Source organism: Microcebus murinus, chromosome 9 (assembly GCF_040939455.1).
Source record: "Microcebus murinus isolate Inina chromosome 9, M.murinus_Inina_mat1.0, whole genome shotgun sequence".
Classification (NCBI taxonomy): Eukaryota; Metazoa; Chordata; class Mammalia; order Primates; family Cheirogaleidae; genus Microcebus; species Microcebus murinus.
This window is the reverse complement of record NC_134112.1, coordinates 59,471,113-59,492,302: the sequence shown is the minus strand read 5'-3', so window position 1 is coordinate 59,492,302 and position 21,190 is coordinate 59,471,113. Positions and strand designations below refer to the sequence as shown.

At 39.8% G+C, this 21,190-nt stretch overlaps 1 protein-coding gene across 1 annotated transcript in view; it reads left to right on the top strand.

Annotated features, from left to right (window-relative positions):
* The window catches only part of CCDC146 (coiled-coil domain containing 146), a 147,679-nt gene extending 126,758 nt beyond the window's left edge, over positions 1 to 20,921 (top strand). The window contains exons 12-19 of the mRNA XM_012747191.2: positions 1,810 to 1,898; positions 1,991 to 2,155; positions 4,428 to 4,652; positions 6,327 to 6,555; positions 10,585 to 10,713; positions 11,117 to 11,254; positions 18,875 to 19,123; positions 20,410 to 20,921. Coding sequence (XP_012602645.1) covers positions 1,810 to 1,898; positions 1,991 to 2,155; positions 4,428 to 4,652; positions 6,327 to 6,555; positions 10,585 to 10,713; positions 11,117 to 11,254; positions 18,875 to 19,123; positions 20,410 to 20,613 — 1,428 coding nt within the window. The 3' untranslated portion in view covers positions 20,614 to 20,921. The remainder of the gene's footprint in view (positions 1 to 1,809; positions 1,899 to 1,990; positions 2,156 to 4,427; positions 4,653 to 6,326; positions 6,556 to 10,584; positions 10,714 to 11,116; positions 11,255 to 18,874; positions 19,124 to 20,409) is intronic.
* The last annotated feature ends 269 nt before the right edge of the window (positions 20,922 to 21,190 follow it).

Genomic DNA, 21,190 nt, shown 5'->3' with positions numbered 1-21,190 from the left:
GGGAAAAACAGTGGTGAGGGAGGATGGAGGAAAGGAAGACAGCCTGAGGGAACAGGAGGAGCAGGAAGGAGCAAATCAAGGAGAGGAGAGAGCAGAGATGCGAGAAGGCCATCTCCATTAAGGTCAGGGTCTTGATGGCGCTGGTCCAGAGAAGGATTTTCAAAGCAACCTGGCGTGGGCTGGGAAGATTCCACTGCTGTGGGTTAGAAATTTCCTCCCTTTTCTCTTTAGAAATTTTAGAAACACTAGAGGGATAATTATTTGTTATAAGAAACACTAATCTGTTTTATAAATTAGACCATTTCAATTAATCTCAAAAACTGATAGCTTTGTTACCTATGTGTAACAAAGATGTCTTCCTTTCCTCCATCCTCCCTCACCACTGTTTTTCCCTTCTTTACTCTAGCAAAACCCAACTAGCCTGCGAACTCCATTGGGTTTGCTGTGACCTTCATGGTGGAGTCCAAACTGGCTAACATGGGTTAAGTGACCTTTATCTGACCTCTTCTGCTCTCCCTATTTGACATCCCTTCCCCCGCCCGCCCGCCATCTTCCTGTGTGTCAACTATGCTGAAGTTCTTTTCATTTCTCAAATGTTAAGGTGGGAAAACAAACGGGCAAAACAAACTGTAAAGCAAACCTCATAATTAGTTAATTCATATAAGGTACAAGACACTTCTTGGGATATGGAAGTCGATGAAGGAAAAATATTGTTTATCCTTTGAGTATTCTTAGAACTGTGAATTAGTCTGTTAAACATTAGCTGTAATTTCCATAAGAAGGCAGTCAATTTTATTATTTTCCTTTCACGCCAGATCTACATTCCTAAAAGAAGACAAAAAGTGAAGGGAAAACCAACGTTGCTATCACCCCCAAGACAGAGTAGATGACACTGCATTTTTATGTATTATTCTTCACACACACAATTACTGAAATGTTAGTTTCTTCCTAATCCCAATTCTCAATAAGAACAACATAAAATTGCTGCAGATCATCTTGGCTCTCCGATGGCTTGTTTCTTTTGAATCACTCATGCTAAATGGGTTTTGCTGTCACAGGCCTTGAGAGAAGGCTGACAGAGACTGCTTTCTCTGGGTTCTACCAGCAAATACTTCATTTTTGAATACCTTACTTTTCCCAGATGAAGGACTCAACTCAGTGTCCTTAAATTTAAAGAACATTACTAATGTATTTAGCCCTTGATATATTTTTAGAAGTTTAGAAAGATAACTGCTTTCTTTTAAAATACTCACGTGGGATCTGTGTATCGCCTCCTTACAGCTGGCCTCAACATGGCGCTTTATTGTGTAGGCAAACACAGCCAACATACAAAAAAATGGAAAGGCACTTTGAAATCACTGCTTTGATCTCTCACAAAATACCACAGAGGGTTTAATTTATCATGCTTATCAAAACTGAATCCAAAAAAACGATTACTGCAAATCCTCTTCCCTCATCGGTTCTTCCATAAACTAACTCCACGCTCACCCAGTCCAGCTGTGTAGATCACAGTCACTCTTCCGCTCTCTCAAAAGTTCCCCAAATTTTCCTCAAACCCAACCTGTGCAGGCTCTTTTCTTTTTCTCTCCTCTCTTTCTTTCCATTCCTTAAGTGACCCTTTGTCCTGGCCAGTGTGCAGCAGTTCTGTGGCCGGGCTATTTTCTGATCTGCCTGCTACCTCTTACCCTCATATGCACCACGCAGGCTAGGCCAAGATAGAATTTTCCTTAATGGATGGGAACAGTGTGGGGTGAAACTGGGAGTATTCATATGTTGTTGTTTATTTCACACATGATTTTTACATTTCAGCAAAAATATAACAACATTGTTAAGGAAATCAAATCAAAGGATCTCGAAATCACTATACACAAGAAGAAAAAACGAGAAATTTATCGGAGGTAAAAATTATGGGATGATTTACCTATTTAGTTGGGGGCAAAAGACCGAATTTTATTTCACAAGCTTAAAAAAATGCTTTATATTTTCACAGACTCAGAGAGTTTGCTAAACTGTATGACGTTGTTCAAAATGAAAGAAACAAATTTGTCAACTTACTTCACAAAGCTCATCAGAAAGTAAATGAAATAAAAGAACGGCATAAAATGTCATTAAATGAACTTGAAATTTTAAGGAATAGTGCAGTTATCGAAGAAAGGTAAGTGTTATAATAATTATTGGCCTTTCAAAAGCTTATCTTCTGATTCATTTGAACTCTAAACTATGATAATCTAAGCATCTGAATATGATTCCTCCTATTTCTGTTTGGGAGCCATATTTTTTTTAAATGAATGAAAAACTACATTATTATAACTTTGCTTACTATAATGACTTTCACTTGCCTGATTATAAAGAAAAGCACAAATCTAATAATTTGTATTTGAAGTTAGAAGACAATCAAATTGTTTATTAACCAGCACCCCCTGGTTGTAGATTCAAAGCATCTCATGTGCTTTATAGCAAAATAGCAGAGTGGTGAAAAGAGGGGGCTGTCTGGACTCAAATCCTGCCCCTGCCACCTATTAGCTGTGTGACATTGGACAAGCTACTGTGTCTCTCTGGGTTCCCTTTCCTTATCCATAAAAACAGTCTTTATTTCATAGGACTTTTTATTATTAAATGAACTCATCTATGTAAAAATAGAAGAGTATCTGGAAAATGTTTTTTCCATTATTTGCCACATGCCATGATCTGTTAGACTCTTTCCCTTACGTTAGGCGTCAGTAATGATCACAGGGATTTATTGAGTCGATACAACCTGAACTACTTCTGGTGGCTGTTACTCCCTAGTTTTGTTTAATAAAGATATTACAAAGTGGCCTCACTGGGGGAGTAATGAAAAGGAAAATATAATTTCTTAAGATTCTTATCCCACATGAAAATAAAATATCATTTATAGAGATCACACATTCATTTAGCATTAATTGTGACCCTATGCTGAGTCAGGTACCGTCTTAAGTCTAATGGACATTCTTGGACATAACCATCTCCGTCCCCAACCGCAGGGCTGCAGACCGGTAACAGTCCGTGGCCTGTTAGGAACTGGCTGTGCAGCAGGAGGTGAGCAGCTGGCGAGGGAGCCAAGCTTCATCTGTATATACAGCTGCTCCCTGTGACTCACATCACCGCATAAGCTCCGCCTCCTGTCAGATCAGCCAAAGGCATTAGATTCTCATAGGAGTGCGAACCCTACTGTGAACTGCGCATGCGAGGGGTCTGGGTTGTGGCTCCTTGTGAGAATCTAATGGCTAACGATCTGAGGCGGAGCTGAGGCGGTGATGCTAGTGCTGAGGAGCGGCTGCAAATACAGACTATCATTAGCAGAGAGGTCTGACTGCACAATAACTGTAATGCTCTTGAATCATCCTGAAACCCCCCCACCCCTGCACCCTTGTCTGTGGGAAAATTGTCTTCCATGAAACTGGTTTCTGGTGCCAAACTGGCTGGGGACCTCTGCTATAGGGAGCAGTCTCTTGAGAATGACGGAGCAATAAAGGAATGACTATAGTCTCTTGCTTTGATAAAGGATATCGGCAGTGGCTCACGCCTGTAATCCTAGCACTCTGGGATGCCGAGGCAGGTGGATCGCTCAAGGTCAGGAGTTCGAAACCAGCCTGAGCGAGACCCCGTCTCTACTAAAAATAGAAAGAAACTAATTGACCAACTAAAAATATATATACAAAAAATTAGCCGGGCATGGTGGCGCATGCCTGTAGTCCCAGCTACGAGGGAGGCTGAGGCAGCAGGATCACTTGAGCCCAGGAGACTGAGGTTGCTGTGAGCTAGGTTGACGCCATGGCACTCACTCTAGCCTGAACAACAAAATGAGACACTGTCTCAAAAAAAAAAAAAAAAATATCAGGACAACCTTAGGGCACAAAGGAAAAACGTCCTAACCTGGAGAGAGGGAGGATGTGAGACCTGGGAGGATTATAAATATTCCTGGAGAGTATCACAGGATGAATATCATTATTACTATTGTCATTTCAAGATACCCACTGAAGCAAGATCTAATTTGATAGTGCTTGTGTTTCAGAAGTCTTCATCATTTTTTTTTTTTTTTTTTTTGAGACAGAGTCTTGCTTTGTTGCCCAGGCTAGAGTGAGTGCCGTGGCATCAGCCTAGCTCACAGCAACCTCAAACCTCAAACTCCTGGGCTCAAGCAATCCTTCTGCCTCAGCCTCCCTCGGAGCTGGGACTACAGGCATGCACCACCATGCCCGGCTAATTTTTTCTACATATATTAGTTGGCCAATTAATTTCTTTCTATTTATAGTAGAGATGGGGTCTCGCTCTTGCTCAGGCTGGTTTCGAACTCCTGACCTTGAGCAATCTGCCCGCCTTGGCCTCCCAGAGTGCTAGGAGTCTTCATCATTTTTAAGAAACTAAAGAAAACCATAATCTTACTCCTTGTCCCATTATTTTAAAAGGAAGCTACAAAATTTCATGCTGAAACACACCAACAATGTTACCATCAGAGAGAGCATACAAAACGATGTGTACAAAATTGCATCAAAACTTCAGGAAATGAGAGATAGGAAGGAAGTCCAGTTAAGTAACATTGACAGACTTGCCAGTACAATCACAGAGATAGAAGATGAGATGGTGCACCTTCGCAAAAAATACGAAATAGCCGTTCAGCGTCGAAATGAAAGGTAAACACCTGGAACCCACTGTGAGAATAGAGCACCGAGGGATAAAGTTTAGAAACGTCACCCATTTTTCTACTTAGACTGGACAGTTAGTAATGATGGACATTTGACATTCAGGCTTCATTGGCCTTTGGAGGGGTGGGGCTGTGTATTTCTCCTAAAAATCAGAAATGTGCTCATAAAAGAAACAGAGAGGAGGGTTTGGGAAGTTGCTTGTTTTGAGATCAAAGTCCTTTCCCAGGCTACCAGTCAGGATGCCTCTGATAACATCAATTTCTTTCAGTGTAATTGATATAAATAAGTCTTTGGAGCTTGCAGCCACTTTTGTGGCAGGTTTGGTCTTATTATATTTATTCTGCATTCTCCCATTTCATTTTCTCAGTAAGTAAATATGACTTTTAGGAGTGACATTGTTTCTTCCATGCTGCAATTATATCAATCAATTTATTATTTTAGCAGTTTCCTCCAAATTTCTTATGCTCTGAGAAATCAGAATGTGAGATTGTGGAGCCCTGGAATAATGACACTTGATATCAGATTTTTATTTGTTTTTGAGATGAAATCTCGCTATGTTGCCCAGTCTTGTCTCAAACTCCTGGGTGTAAGTGATCCTCCTGCCTCAGGTTCCCAAGTAGCTGGGACTACAGGCGCGCACCACCATGCACAGCTCGTTATCACATTTTATTCATCAGACTTTATGTGCTATTCTGTGTAAGGCATTTGAGTGTACAAAAAGGTGGTAAAATGTTGCTCCTGGCTTTAGGATCATGAGAGGGGCTTTTTAAAGGTAAATGAGAAAATACAGAGCTAAGATTAGCCAAGTATAACCATGGCATGCATCTATCGAGGGAAGAGTATCATAGATAAAAGCAATCAAAGGTCGAACTCTGAGACAATGTATATGCATAGCGCGTGGGAAGACCTTTAGGGTCCTTTAAAGAGCAGCACATTTTCAAAGACATGGTGGGTTTTCCTTTGGGGGGAAAATTCCTATTTGGCTCTTGGCACAAACCAAAGCATTTGGACAGTGTGTTCCCAGGCCCTATTCAGATTTGTAGGGTATGATCAGTCATACAAACCAGAGCTGGTGGAGTTAGAAAATTCTTTGTTTCCTCCCCATATTCACCTCTCAAGAAGGGGGTCTTTCCCTGGCGTGATTACAAAGGACATATTTTTGTCTGTTTTTAGGGAAATTAGCATAAGAAATATTCAACTTTTAAAGATCCTAATGTGCCTGGCAACTTAATATAAAGCACACTCATACCAGAAACACAATCCCTGGCCCCCTGCCTGTGTGCTGCTGGCCAGGCCTTGCTTGGTGAGTCTGGCCTAGGAAAGGGATCTGCAGAAAATCATACTGTGGATCACTGTGTTCATGCATTGGGAATGACATTTCCCCCCCCCCCAGGAAAACCTTGGGGATTTGCAGAGACACAGGCCAGCCAATTACATGGTTGGCCTCAAAGTCTAGATGCTAAGCAATTCTCCCATCCCCAGAAAAATCCAAAGCGTGTATGTAGTTTAACTAGAAAGCCATTGCTAAATATATGTTGTCTTCTAGAATTATGCTATGTTGATGTATATATACTTTGTGCCCAAAGCTAGAGGAGAGCACTGTGACTAGTAAAACAGTGGCCTCAATGCCCACTTAGCCTCTGCCTCTGAATTTAACCATAGTGGCGTTCAGCTGATAGAGCGAGAAGAAGAAGTGTGCATTTTTTATGAAAAAATAAATATCCAAGAGAAGATGAAATTAAATGCGGAAATTGAATTACATGTCCTGGAAGAAAAGATCCGATTCCTGAAACTGAGGATTTCTGAGAAACACAGGCAGATTCATGTGACCCGAAAATTACTGCCAACCAAGAGGTCCCTGGACGCAGACCTATCCTTGCTCCAGATTCAGGTGGGAGAGTGGTCAGGGGACACTTCCTCAGATCATTTGCTACCCTCCCCCCCACCTTTATTAGTGTGTAGGTTGTATGAGTTTTGTCTCATTTAAAAATGCCTTTGGACACAACTCTAAGATGAAATCTGTGCTTCCGGCATCCATGATACAAATTGTCTTTATTAACTGGCAGTTACATATAATTAGACTCTTTTTAACTCCTGTAGTTCTCCTTTAACTTAGTAACGTGGCCTTTTAAAAAGTCAAATAAGCCGGGCGCGGTGGCTCACGCCTGTAATCCTAGCACTCTGGGAGGCTGAGGCGGGCGGATTGCTCAAGGTCAGGAGTTCAAAACCAGCCTGAGCGAGACCCCGTCTCTACCATAAAAATAGAAAGAAATTAATTAGCCAACTAATTTATATATATATATATATATATATATATATATATATATATATATATATATAATCAGCCGGGCATGGTGGCTTGTGCCTGTAGTCCCAGCTACTCGGGAGGCTGAGGCAGGAGGATCGCTTGAGCCCAGGAGTTTGAGGTTGCTGTGAGCTAGGCTGATGCCACGGCACTCACTCTAGCCTAGGCAAGAAAGCGAGACTCTGTCTCAAAAAAAAAAAAAAAAAGTCAAATAAAGCCAAATATGAAATAGCAAAAAATAGAACATGAATATTAAGCTATTTTCTTCACATGTAATATTTGGACTTGTTTTTCTTAATGAAAATTAGAAGTAAAAACTTGTGGTCTAAACTTTTTCCCATTGATTCAGTGTAACAGGAACAAATTAAAATCTAACATTTTTTCTAAAAGTCAGGTTTGCTTTTGGGTTTCTTCTGATCACAAAATTTTTTAACTGAATGTCTTAATTTTATAAAATTATTCAAAATCTGGGAGCAAGCCTTCCATTCTTTTCTAAGCATATAAGTAAATGTTTTTCATTAGCTCATGCTATAGCCAGTTTTGGGTCCTCCTTTTATTTTTTTACTTAATCATGTCAAGGGGCTTCATAGGACTTCATGGAACTAGATGAAGAATCTACTTTCATATTGTTTGCCATTTGAGTATATGTTTATGATACAGATAATGGCATCTTTCAGTTTGTACAAGTAAATATGCCAAGGTTCCGATTCCAGTGTTTTCCTAGCCCTAAGTTCTCCCATTCATTTCTTCAACAAGTATGGCCAAATTTAGATCAATTAGCCAGAAAGTCCTGCTAGTGTCTTGCAGGCCTCTCCAGGCTCTGAATTCTGCTTCCAACACTGGGTTCATTTGGAGGCATCACCTATCAGCCCGCACACGCAGTGCCTGTTCCACTTCTGCATCGTGTCAGTGCAGACTCAGGACTCACTCCTCCTCGGGCTTTACCTACACAAGACCATTGGGGCAAGGCCTTGGGCTGTGAACAGACTTCATTAAAGATCTGGGGCATGGGGGGAGGGGGGGAAATGGGCATTTATTGAAACCTTAAAATCTGTACCCCCATAATATGCCAAAATAAAAAAAAAATTAAAAAAGATCTGGGGCAGTGGTGTGTGGGGTTACATTACAGAAATGCAAAGAACTTCAATTAGATTCCGACATCCATGCTCTTTACAGCTCCTTGGAGCCCGTCTGTCACTAGAGATGGTCCCCAAGGTGCTATTCCCCACACAGCACCCTCACCTACCTTGTCTTTCCATCTTTCACCTCCCCTAAGATGGCCCCTAGGAGCTCCATACTTGTCTCACTCCATTTTCCAGAACGATCTGGCTCTCTCTAGCTCTTTCCTGAAATGCAGCTTCAAGTCCTTCTTTGCCTGTCTTAAACTATGAAATGCCCAGGGGCACAGAAGGACTTTATTGGGTAAATACTTGTCATTTCATTATATAAAATTATTGATCTAGTCTCTATTTTTGTGCCAAAACTATGCTGTTTTAGTTACTGTAGCCTTGTAGTACAGCTTGAAGTCTGATAAATTGATGCCTCCCAATTTATTCTTTTTACATAAGATTGCTTTTGCTTTACAGGGTCTTTTCTGGTTCCATATGAAGTATAGAATTTTTTTTCTGGATCTGCAAAAACTGATGTTGGTATTTTAGTAGGGATTGCAGTGAATCTGTAGATCACTTTGGGTAGTATAGACATTTTAACAATGTTGATTCTGCTGACCCATGAGCATGGTATGGTTTTCTACCTGTTTATGTCCTCTGCTATTTCCTTCCTCTGTGTTCTGTAATTCTCACTGTAGAGGTCTTTTACCTCCTTAAATATATTCCTAGGTATGTTATTTTCTTTGTAACTATCGTGAAGGGTATTGAGTCTTTGATTTGGTTCTCAGTTGGACTGTTGTTGCTATATAGGAATGGTACTGATTTGTGTGCATTGATTTTGTAACCTGAGACTTTGCTGAATTTATCAATTCTAGTAGTCTCATGGCAGAATCTTTGGGATTTTCTGGATATAAGATCATATCATTAGCAAAGAACGATAGTTTGAAATCTTCTGCACCCATTTGGATGGCCTTGATTTCCTTCTCTTGTCTGATTGCTAGGACTACCAGTTATCCAGTGTGAAATGTAAATTCAGTTTTACTCAAAAGAAATTTTATGACACTACATGCCCTGCCTTATGGTGAACCTTTACCATTTTGACTACATGTGAATTGACACAAGTGGATTCTTATCAGTTACCTAACTCTACCAGAGTTAATTCTAAGCTTAAGAACAGTTGAATAGAAAGTTCTTAGTCTTCAAACTGCACTGGGTTGTCTACTCAGCAGTAATCATGTGTGCCCTCAAAGGACATGCTGTGCCATTTCTGTGCTGGCCTGCGGTGCTGGATCTCAGTCAGGTCCTGTTGTTTGTTACAGCTGCAGTGCTTGGGGTATTTAAGTCTTCTTCCCATTTTTTGCATAATTTTCAGAATCCTCTTAAGGTTTGCATTTTTTTCAGTTGTTTAAAACAATTTTTAGTTGTCCAACAGTCTAATCCAAGGATTATCATGAGTCATATTCTCCTGGTTCTTATAATGGCTCCCTTTTAGGGATCTTGGAAGTCACATGAACTGTTTTAGGACACAAGAATACTATTTTGTAAAGACAAAGTAAGCAGTTTTTGCTCAAATACTAATGGGGAAATAAGCATGTACCATATTTTTGTTTTTCATTTAGTTTCCTAATTAAGAAAAGGGAACATTAAATATTAATACAATAAATGCTTGATTATATATGCAGAGAGGGGAAAAAGACAATTATGATGCCATTTATAATCCTTTTGTAGAGAAGAAGAACATAAATTAAAATTTTAGAATTCTACCTGGATCACTCTTGGACATGTTGTAAAACACTTTAAATAAACTATTTCATTCAGTGTATCAACCCCTTATTTAACAATTGAGAATATATAAATTATTGCCCTGAGATTACAGAGGTATTTAGTAGGAAAACTGATGCCTCTTGTCACCATGTTCCACAACTCCCCCTAAGTGTGGCTACCCTTACTATATAGGGATAGCCATATTTCTTCATCTACCTCCAAAGTCTCACTGACTCAAAAAAAAATAGCTCAAACCATTCCTTACAGAGTATACATTGGATTGACCCAGTAATTAAGAACTTTCTTCTTTGAGAAGCCATTAAACCTACTGCCAGCAAAGAATTTTAAAATGGGGTCCAGCATGTTGTTTGCTGGCTACCCTGGTCTCTGTGACAACCTGCAATAAGGAGGTGAAGGTTGTATGCTCTGAGCCCTGCAATCACACAGCATCCCAATGAATACAACACAGCATCAAAGGGCTACTATGAAATCAGCCTTTTCCCTGACTCATAAGGCACTACCTTGCCTTGTAGAGTTAAGCATAGGCATCACCATTGCAGTACCAATAATGAGCAGAAACATGGCTTCACCACAGGTCCCAGCTAGGGGAGTGTTAAGAAAACAGTTCTCTTCCACCCTCACCTGGGTTGGTCCTGTTGAAAGATTCTGAAGACCCTGGGCTATCTGATTTTAAGATTTACTGAGCTAAGGAGTTTTAAAGCTAATGTTTCTTTCTTAATAGTTTTCACAGTGCACAGACAGAATAAGAGACCTGGAGAAACATTTTATAAATCCTGAGGGTAAGGACAGAACTCGCATCCTTCCAGGAAAAGATCTGACCGAAAAAGAAATGATCAAAAAATTAGATGAGGTAAATATTCTTGCTTAAGACTACATCTATCAGCTCCTTGTTGATATGGGTTTATAGATACCTCTGGTATGGTTTCATGTTATGCTAACAGGCCTATCTTTCATTCTTCTAACCACCAATACAGTCCTTTCATTGTAATCTAAATCGAGCTTAGACTTTGTTACTAGATATTTGCCAAAAGACATTAAAAGCCATTGGTTTCAAGAGTCTAAAAGCACCTTTCTCTCATGACTTGAAGGAGCAATTTGTCTTCCTGATGGAAACACATTAGGTGCTAGGTAGAGAGAGAGGGTCACATTCCACCATGGTGGGAAGAACTTCCAGAGCTGAGGGGGGGTGCGGGGGGGGGGGATAGTTCTCTCGTTAGGACTTTGTTTCTTATTGAAATTATTTTCAACCCTAGCTGGAACTGCAGCTGGCCAAGAAGGAGGAGAAGTTACTGGAGAAGGATTTCCTCTATGAACAGGTCTCCCGGCTCACAGACAGGCTCTACACCAAAACGCAGGCCTGCAAGCAAGACACACTGTTCTTAGCCAAGAAGGTCTGCCTGAGTCCCCACTCCCTTCTGCCCCTACTCCTTCTTACCTTTCATTTTCCACAGACTGCTTGATTTAGTGAGAGAAACACTGGATAATTCAACTTTATAAGGGCAAGTCAGAAGATTGGCCAGAATAAGCTTCAATCCTGTTCCCTGAATGAATCTACTTTATAGTGAGAAAACCCAAGCTTTTCAATGACAATATAAAAGTTTCACTTAACAGGGCAATTATTTAAATATGATAATTGTTAATCTTTGTATCTCATGCACAAAGTTAAATCCTTTCTACTTCCTTTTGAATGGAAGGCCCCGCTTATCCAGCAGTCTGATTAGAGCAGTTTTGCTCTAATCAGAACTTAGCCAGCCCCCAGAAATGGAAGCAGATCATTACAGAGAACAGGCAGACTACACCATGGCGGTGGAGCTGCTGCCAGGCCCCCCCTGTGAGGAAAGGCCAGTAACATAGAGCTTCCCAATTTAAGAAACTGAAGATACCAGGACTGAAGATATCAAAGCCCCAAGGGGCCTGAGGGGTGGGCTGGGACTGCTAGAAGTGCCACTGAAGGGAACAGCCAGCAGGACAGCGTACCACAGCCATCTGAGGGCTAGCTGTCTCCTGGGCCCCTCAGAGCATCCCGCTAGCACAGGGACTTCAGCCAGTCAGCAGTAACTACCAAACCTTGCCTTGTGCTACCCTCATGCCAGGCATGAGGGACACACTGCCAACACCATCTAGTCGGGGGAACAGAAGATAGACAATGGTAACACCCAGGCCCAACATTACAGGCTCCTGAGGGCAACAACTGCTGCTCATTCTTTTTTATTTTCCCAGTGCCTTGGTATTACTAGACTCTAACAAACCATTTGTTGACTGAATAACAATCAATCGGTCCTATCCTAGAAATAGTTTTGGCACCCTTAAAAGGAAATTACTGTAAATCTTAGGCCATCTTTACTTTTATGCTCGGACTCTTATGACTCCTCTAATATACTGATCAGTCCATTGATGGTTGTGAAATTCACAATTTTAACTCATAAGAAATACTAAGATTTCGGTTCTTTAAATGTTGCCTGGCTTTCTTTTGCAAAATGAATGTCCCTTTCTTTGAGGTAAGGGAAACGAAGTCTTAGCATTTCTTATTTTATGAGTTAAAGTTGTGAATTTCACAACTGCCACTGGAGTGATCAGTCTATTAATGGAAGTTGTCTTAGAAGTGTAAAAGTAAAATGAAAATGACAAAACTTGACAGTTCTACCTCCATGGTTCCTGTGCTGCTCTCTAGCCCACACAGCTCCTGCCTTGCCTCCAGCTCTGAGGCTCCCACTACTCCTGGGCCCATGGCTTCTAGCTGCAGTTGAGCTCTGCCTGGTGGGAACCACCTGTGGTCCAATGCTCCACCAGGGACCCTCGAGAGACTATGGTATCTGGAGCTGGTTTGAGCAAACACCCACAGCCTAAACTACCATGACCATTGTCTAGATAGCCTCATCCAGCTGCCACTGTCACCTCTAGGGGGAGAGGGCAGAGCAGTCCCCCACAATGTCAGCCTCCATGAAAAGGGTCTTGCCAAGCCCCCAACAACAGCATGGGCAACAACAATGCCACACAAAGATCACCCAGCACCAGCTTGAACTGTGACAATCACAAGGGAACAGGACAAAACAGAACAGCTGTGTTACAGGCTCTTGGTGTGCCGCCTGTCTCTCCCTTGCTGGGTCAGTCTTCCAGAGTAGGACACAAAAGTACCATCTAGGGACTCCTCCTTTTCTCACTAAGTAGGAGAGTTCCCAGCAAAGGAGAACCAGGTGCCCTGCAACCCTCTGCTGAGAGAAGAGGATTCAGATGAGAAGAAACCAGCAAAGGAACTCTGGCAACATGAAAAAACACAAAAGTTTCATATCCCCAAAGGATCACATTGGATCTACAGCAGTGGACACTAACCAAAGCAAATTGTCAAAATGTTGGAAATGGAATTCAGAATATGGATGGCAAATAAGATTAATGGAATTGAAGAAAAGGTTGAAAACCATCAAAATGAAACCAAAAAAGTTTCAGGAAATCAATGAAAAGAAATGCAAGTCCCTAAAGAGCTAGATAACATAACAGAACTTAAAGAAATGAAAGACATTCAGGGTATTTCAAAATATAGCAGAAAGCTTCAATAACCAGCTAAACCAAGCAGAAGAAAGAATCTTAGAACTTGAAGATAAGGCTCTCAAACTAACCCAATTAGTCAAATTGCAGAAAAGACAATAAAGAAGAAAGAAAAATCACTCAGAAATATGAGACTATGTGAAGAAAATTAATATACAAATTATAGGTATCCCTGAGGGAGATGAAAAAGCAAAAAGCATAGAAAATCTATTTGAGGGAAACTTCCCTAGTATTTCCAGAGATTGAGACACTGGGAAGATTCATAGTAAATAGGACATCTCTAAGACACATAGAGTCATCAATTTGGCCAAAGTCAAAATGAAGGAGAAGATTCTACAAGTAAACAAAATGAAAGCAACAACTAATCTATAAAGAAAAACTCATCAGGTTAACAGCAGACTTCTCAGTGGAGACCTTATACACCAGAAGGGATTGGGGCCCCACTTTTAGTCTTCTAAAATGAACATCTGCCAACCAAAAATTGTGTATCTTGCAAAGCTAAGTTTCATAAATTATGTAGACAAACACTTTTCCAGACAAGCAAACACTAAGGGAATTTGTTACTAGATCTACCCTACAGGAAATACTCAACTGCATTATAAATAGAATAGCACAATAGATACTCAACAGTGTAAAAATACCCAAAAGTTAAATCTCACAGCTCTTTTGTGACAGTAGCACAAGAGCAAAAACAAAACAATAAGGTACTACCCACCATGTTAAACAGAATAGCATCACACAAACCAAGTACCTGTTGCCTCCAGGAAACACGTCTAACCCACAGACTCAAGGTAAAGGTAAAGGAGTGGAAAAAAATATTCCATACAAACAGAAACCAAAACAGAGTAGGTAGACTTTAAACAATGGTTAAAAAAAAAAAGGACAAGTTTTGTCTTAGCCAATTCAAAAAAATGAAAATCATACCATGTATTATCTTAGACCACAGTGGAGTAAAACTAGATATCAGTTCTAAGAGAAACACTCAAATCTACATAAGGTCATGAAAATTAACCTGTTGCTGAATAATCCTTGGGTCAATGACAAAATTAAGATGGAAATCAAAAGCATCCTCAAACTGAATGACATAGGTGATATAAGCTATCAAAATCTATAGGATACAGAAAAAGTAGTCCTAAGGGGAAAATTTGTAGCCTTAAATGCCTCTATCAAAAAGACAGAAAGACCACAAATTAACCTAATGTCACATCTTAAGGAACTAGAACAGGAAAAGCAAATCAGACCCAAAGTCAGCAGGAGAAAAGAAACAAGCTCAGAGCAAAACTAAATGAAATGAAAAAAATATATAAAGGCTCAATGAAACAAAAAGTTGGTTCTTTGAAAATAAACAAAATTGATAGACCTCTAGCTATATTAATCACAGAAGAGAAAGCACCCAAATAAGCTCAATCAGAAATATAAAAGGGGATGTTACAATTGATACCACAGAAATATAATATCCATGAATGGCATGAAAATCTCTATGCACATAAACTAGGTAATGTAAAGGAAATGGATAAATTCCTCGAAACACACAACCTCCCAAGACTCAATCAGGAAGAAACAGAAATCCTAAACAGACCATTAGTGAGCAGTGAGATAGAAGCAGTAATAAAAAAAAAAAAAAAAATCTCCCAACAACAAAAAAGCTGGATTCACAGCCAAATCCTATCACACCTACAAAGAAGAACTGATACCTATCCTACAGAAATTATTCCATAACATCAAGGAGGATGGAATCCTGCCTAACTCTATGAAGCCAGTATCACCTTAATATCAAAGCCAGGAAAGGATACAACAACAAAAAAAAAACTATAGACCAATATTATTCTTCCATGAATATACATGCAAAAATCCTCCACAAAATACTAGCAAAGTGAATTCAACAGCACATCAAAAAATAAATAACTCACCCTAATCAAGGGATGTAAGGATGGTTCAACATATGCAAATTAATAAACATGATTCACTATATAAACAAAATCTAAAATAAAGACCATATGATCACCTCAATATATGCAGAAAAAGCATTCGATAAAATCCAGCACCCTTTCATGATAAAAACCTCTCCACAAACTAGGCATCAATCAGAAGAACATACCTCAAAATTATAAAAGCCATATATGACCCACATAGCTAACATCATCTGAATGGGAAAAAGCTAAAAGCATTCCCCTTGAGAACCGGAACAAGGGTGCTCATTATCACCACTTATATTCAACATAGTATTGGAAGTCCTAGCCAGAGCAATCAAGAAAGAGAAAGGAATAAACAGTATCCAACTTGGGAAAGAGGAGTTCAAATTATCACTTTTCACTATTCACTAAATATATGATCTTGTATCCAGAAAATCCCAAAGACTCCACTGAATCCATAAACTCACCAGTCTTAAGTTACAAAATCAATGTACACAAATCAGTGGTATTTGTATATACTAATAACTGGCAAGATGACAGTCAAATCAAAGACTCAATACCATTCACAATAGCTATAAAGAAAATACTTAGGAATTTACTTAACCAAGGAAGTGAAAGAGCTCTACAAAGAGAACTACAACACTGATGAAAGAAATCACAGATGACACAAATATCTCATGCTAATGGATCAGAGTCAACATTGTTAAAATGTCCATACTACCCAAAGTGATTTACAGATTCAATGCAATCCACTCAAAATATCAACATCATTGTATTTCACAGATCTAGAAAAAAATTTTTACACTTCATTTGGAACAAAAAAACAGCCTGAATAGCAAACGCAATCTTAAGCAAAAAGAACTAATCTGGAAGCATCACCTTACCAGACTTCAAATTATATACTAAAAGACTATAGTAACCAAAATAGCACATTACTGGTATAAAAGTAGACACACAGACCATGGAACAGAATAGAGAACCCAGAAATAAAATCTATCTACAACCAACTGATCCTCGACAAAGCAGACAACAATATACACTGGGGAAAGGAAGCACTATTCAAAAAGTAGTGCTGGGAAAACTGATATCCATATGCAGAAGAATGAAACAGGGCCCCTATCTCCTGGCAGATACAAAAATTCAAGATGGATAAAGGCTCAAATGTAAGGCATGAAACCATAAAATTTCTAGAAGAAAATGTAGGAAAAACTCTTCTAGACATCAGCCTAGGCAAAGAATTCATGACTAAGACCCCAAAGGCAAATACAACAACAATAAATAAATAAATAGGACTTAATTAGAAATCTTCTGCACAGCAAAGGAAATAGTCAACAGAGTAAATAGATAACCTACAGAATGGGAGAAAATATTCGCAAGCTAGTATACAACTGATGAAAGACTAATGTCCACAATCTACAAAGAACTCAATCAGTAAGGAAAAAAACAACCCCTCTAAAAAGTGGGCTAGAGACATGAACAGAAGTTTTTCAAAAGACAGAGACATGGCCAACATATGAAAAGAAATGCTCAACTTCACTAATCATCAAGGAACTGCAAATTAAAACAGCAATGAGATAGTACCTTACCCCTGTCAGAATGGCCATTACGAAAAAGTTAAACAATAGATGCTGGTGTGGATGCAGAGAGAAAGAAATGCTTATACAGTGTTGGTGGGACTACTAATTAGTACCACCTCTGTGAAAAACAGTATGGAGATTCCTCAAAGAAATAAATGCAGACTTACCACTAGACCCAGCCATCCCACTACTGGGTGTCTACCTAAAGGAAATGAAGTCATTTTATCAAAAAGACACCTATACGTGAATGTTTATTACAGCACATTTCACAATTACAAAGATGTGGAATCAACTTAAGTGCATATAAATTCATGAATGGATTAAGAAAATGTGGTATATATACACATCATGCATACTACTCCATCATAAAAAGGAGTGAAATATCATTTGCAGCAACTTGGATGGAACTGGAGACCATTATCCTAAGTATCTTAGCAATGGAAAAATAAATACCCCATGTACTTACTCTTTAATAATTGGGAACTAATTGATGGGCACATGTGGACACAGAGATATAAAGACTATTAGAATCCAAGAAGAGGAAAGGGCGAGGGGAAGATTAAAAACCTACCTGTTGGGTACAAGGAACACTATTTGGGTGATGGTCACACTAAAAGCCCCGACTTAAGCATTGTAAAAAGGATGTAACAAAAGCATTTGTACCCTCTTAAGATAATGACTCATCATTGAAGCTTTAAAGGGTCATTTCTATTCAAATATGCTTCCAAAAAGTTCAGTGTAGAAGAGTCATAAAAATTCATATTCCTTACATCCTTAGGGAGACAAAGTTTATATATAAAAATTAGTTATTTTCAGATGCAGGGAAAGGACTAGCAGCAACATTTCTCTGAGCACATGTGCACATATGAGTGTATGTTGTTCTATTAGGAGAGGAAGGTGTTCAAGTTTAGGTGTAGCATTTGGAAGTTCATTTTCATGTCCCAGTTTATCCCGATCCAAAAAACTGAATAAAATAGACTAAGAATTCATTCATTTGGAAAATAGTTTTACTTTTGTTTGGTGCCTCTTACACTCCAGGCACTGCCCTGAATAATGGAACTATGATGATAAAACAGTCCTCGTGAAGAGTACATTCTTATAGGATGACAGACTGTACCCAAATACATATATAACGTCAGTGTAGAGACGTGGTACGATGAAAGCAAGAAAGCAAAGTAAGAGGAACTCTAGTGAGTGTTGTCGGGTAGGCGTCACCACTCAGCTGCCCCACCATGGCTATGGCCACACTAAAAGGTTCACCTTCTGCACGCAAGAAGCTTCCAGGAACCACCAGTTCCAGTTTTACTTCTTTCCTATGTCTTGAAATTATTTCTTTCAGTTAGTCCTGTTTAATTCTATTGATGCTAAATAGCTGATATGAAAAGTTTAAAAACAAAACAGAAACATCTCCCATCCCAAATTATTGACCAAACTGTCCCCTGCTCAGCTCATGTTTGCTTCTGACCTAATAAGGATGCGTCCCAGGAATTATGATCAATAATGCTAACACACTGAGGGGATAGTTTTCATTAAAAAAATCATTTCAAATCAAGACCTTTGCTAATTATCTTGTATAAGCAAAGAGTAACTTTTGTTTTAACCAGATTTTTTTCACCTGAATAAGTGACAAACTAATAACATGGCAAAATTAGGTCAGAACTCAGGTATCAAGAACACTCTTTCCTCCCTCCTCACCTCTTAAAAAAAATAAACATTAAACTATTCCCCTCGGTGCTATTCAAATCCAGTAATTAGATAACAAATCATTTTCTTTTCCATCCTCATCCTTATTTATACACCAGGGTGTTGGGCTCAATCTGAGGTCTCTTCCAGTTCTTAATTTCTGTGAAGTCCCAGTTAGACTGCCCTTCCTTCAGGCAAGAATGCCTCCCACCATTATAGACAATCAGCAGCCTGCCATTTCCTTCAAGTCTTGATGGCATGTATACAGTCTAAGCCCTGGGCTTTTTAATTCTAGATGAACGGCTATCAGAAAAGGATCAAAGATACTACTGAAAAAATGATGGCTCTCATTGCTGAGCTGTCCATGAAACAAGCCATGACCATTGAACTCCAGAAGGAAGTCAAGGAGAAAGAAGAATTCATCGTCTCTTGCCATGACAGGATGGAGAAGGGTCTGCCACTCAATAAGGAGATTGAGAAAGAATGGTTGAAGACACTTCGAGATGAAGAAATGTGTGCCTTGGCCTATGCTGAGAAGACTCGGGTAAGCTTTGACTCCTGTTTTGCATTTGTGCTAGGAGAGGCTGCTTTCAGGTGATCGTTCTTCCCACAACATATGAACAATTTCCCGCTCTACCACACACACGGTACCAATAGTCGTTATAAGTTTCTTTTTTTATGATGTTATGTAGATAAGTTCAGCAGTCCAAAGTGCCATAATCCTCCCTGAAGGACACTTGGAAAGTATCAAGGCCCACCCCCCAGCCTCATGTCCGGGACTTCCCCCAGCATAGCAATGCCCAGGCTGGCACAGGTCTCCAACCTCTGTCTCCGCACCCCTGCTCAGACCACACTCGACTCTTCCATGCCCCTGTCCTGTGGCCCCCACAACACACTGAGGCCTGCAGCCATACGGTGATTGCCACAGCCTCCTGCAGATGCTTAACTGGCACAGCACGGGCCTCCCTGCCACCTCTTCTCCCACCACTGGCCTAAGTCAGGGTCTGTTCCTGGCTCCACCTGCAAGTTGGATACCCAGTTCTTGTCTACCCCCCACGACCTTTCAATATTCTTAGAATGCAATTAGGCATCTCTTTCCAAGGGGACTGCCTCCTGGGGATGTACAGCTCACTCTTAGATTGTCAAGGGATGTCACCAAAAGGACCACCATTCACTCCTTGACCCAAGAAAAAGTTGTATTCCACACATATACTCGGAATACCCCAGCACAGGGTTTGTAACTTCCATACCATTTGAGACTATACATTTTAGGGCATTCAGATTTTACCTGTGGTGTCCCACTGTCATTTACCTGTCTCCATTAGGTAATGCTATTTTTGTGGCTGTAAGATTATTTTTCAGAGGCACAGACAGAATCTTGAAGATCTTGAGAGTCAAAGCAAGCATTTTTCTTCTCTGCTTCCACTTTAACCCTTTCTTCTATTGTAACATTTCCTCATCAGTGACTTACCAAAGGAAATATGTTGTCCTGCCTTTGTCAAAAATAGGGAAAGAATCAGTGCTTGATAACAGATAATTGAGGTCAGAACATAGTACGTTTAGGATCCACCAACAGTTTTTTATTCATAGAAACCCTAACCCCCCGGAACAGTGTGACGCTAGAGCAGTATTGCCCATTCCAATGAGATACAACGTGCGCATGCGTGCCTGTGTTTGGTGAGGCCACCCTCCTGCCCTTTTGTCCTTTGGCTGTACCAGCTGATAATCCCCAAAGACTGCCCAGATCCAGCTGTGTATTTTGGGACTCAAGGATGAAGTGATTTCACCAGAGTTTTTAGGAAACTGAAAAGGAAAAATCATTCTTTGCAGGAGTTCCTGGAAGCAGATGGTCACCAGCTGCCCAATGGAGTTTACACGACTGCAGAGCAGCGTCCAAATGCCTACATCCCAGAAGCAGAAGCCACCCTTCCTCTGCCAAAACCGTATGGTGCTTTGGCTCCTTTTAAGCCCAGCGAACCTGGAGCCAATATGAGGCACATAAGGAAGCCTGCTATAAAGCCAATTGAAATCTGAGTATGTGAACCAGTCCCGGCCTCTCAAGGAGAGGACTTCAAACAGGCTTCCTTGTACCCTCACCTGGAAAACGTGAGAACAGTTATAAAATTACAGATAAATAAGGTAACCACAATTAACATCAGAGTAGAACATGGTTTCCATTTACACCAATTAAATTTTACATAATGTTGAGAACATAAAATTGTCTTACAATTAAGCCAAACAATATATTTGAATTGCTCACTTCTTTTTACTCCTTATATTTCAGAAATATGTAGTTGGCAAGATGCTATAAAAAATGCACTAAAAATAAAAAATTTTCAATGAAGTACAGAAACTGGCAGAGTGGTCTTTGTTCATTAAAGAAAAAAAATACTGTTCAATATATGTACTTTAAAGATATAGAATATTTGAAAAGAAAAATATACCAAGTATCACAAAGGCATAACTCACTTTGTTGAGAGAAGTGGCACTTGAAGTTAATGCTGGTAAATCTAAGTCACACAGAAAGCAGTAGTGAGGCTTGTCATTTCTAAAGTAATGTTATGGTGATTCTTTATACAAGAATCCCTTTGCTGCAAAAATAATTATGCCC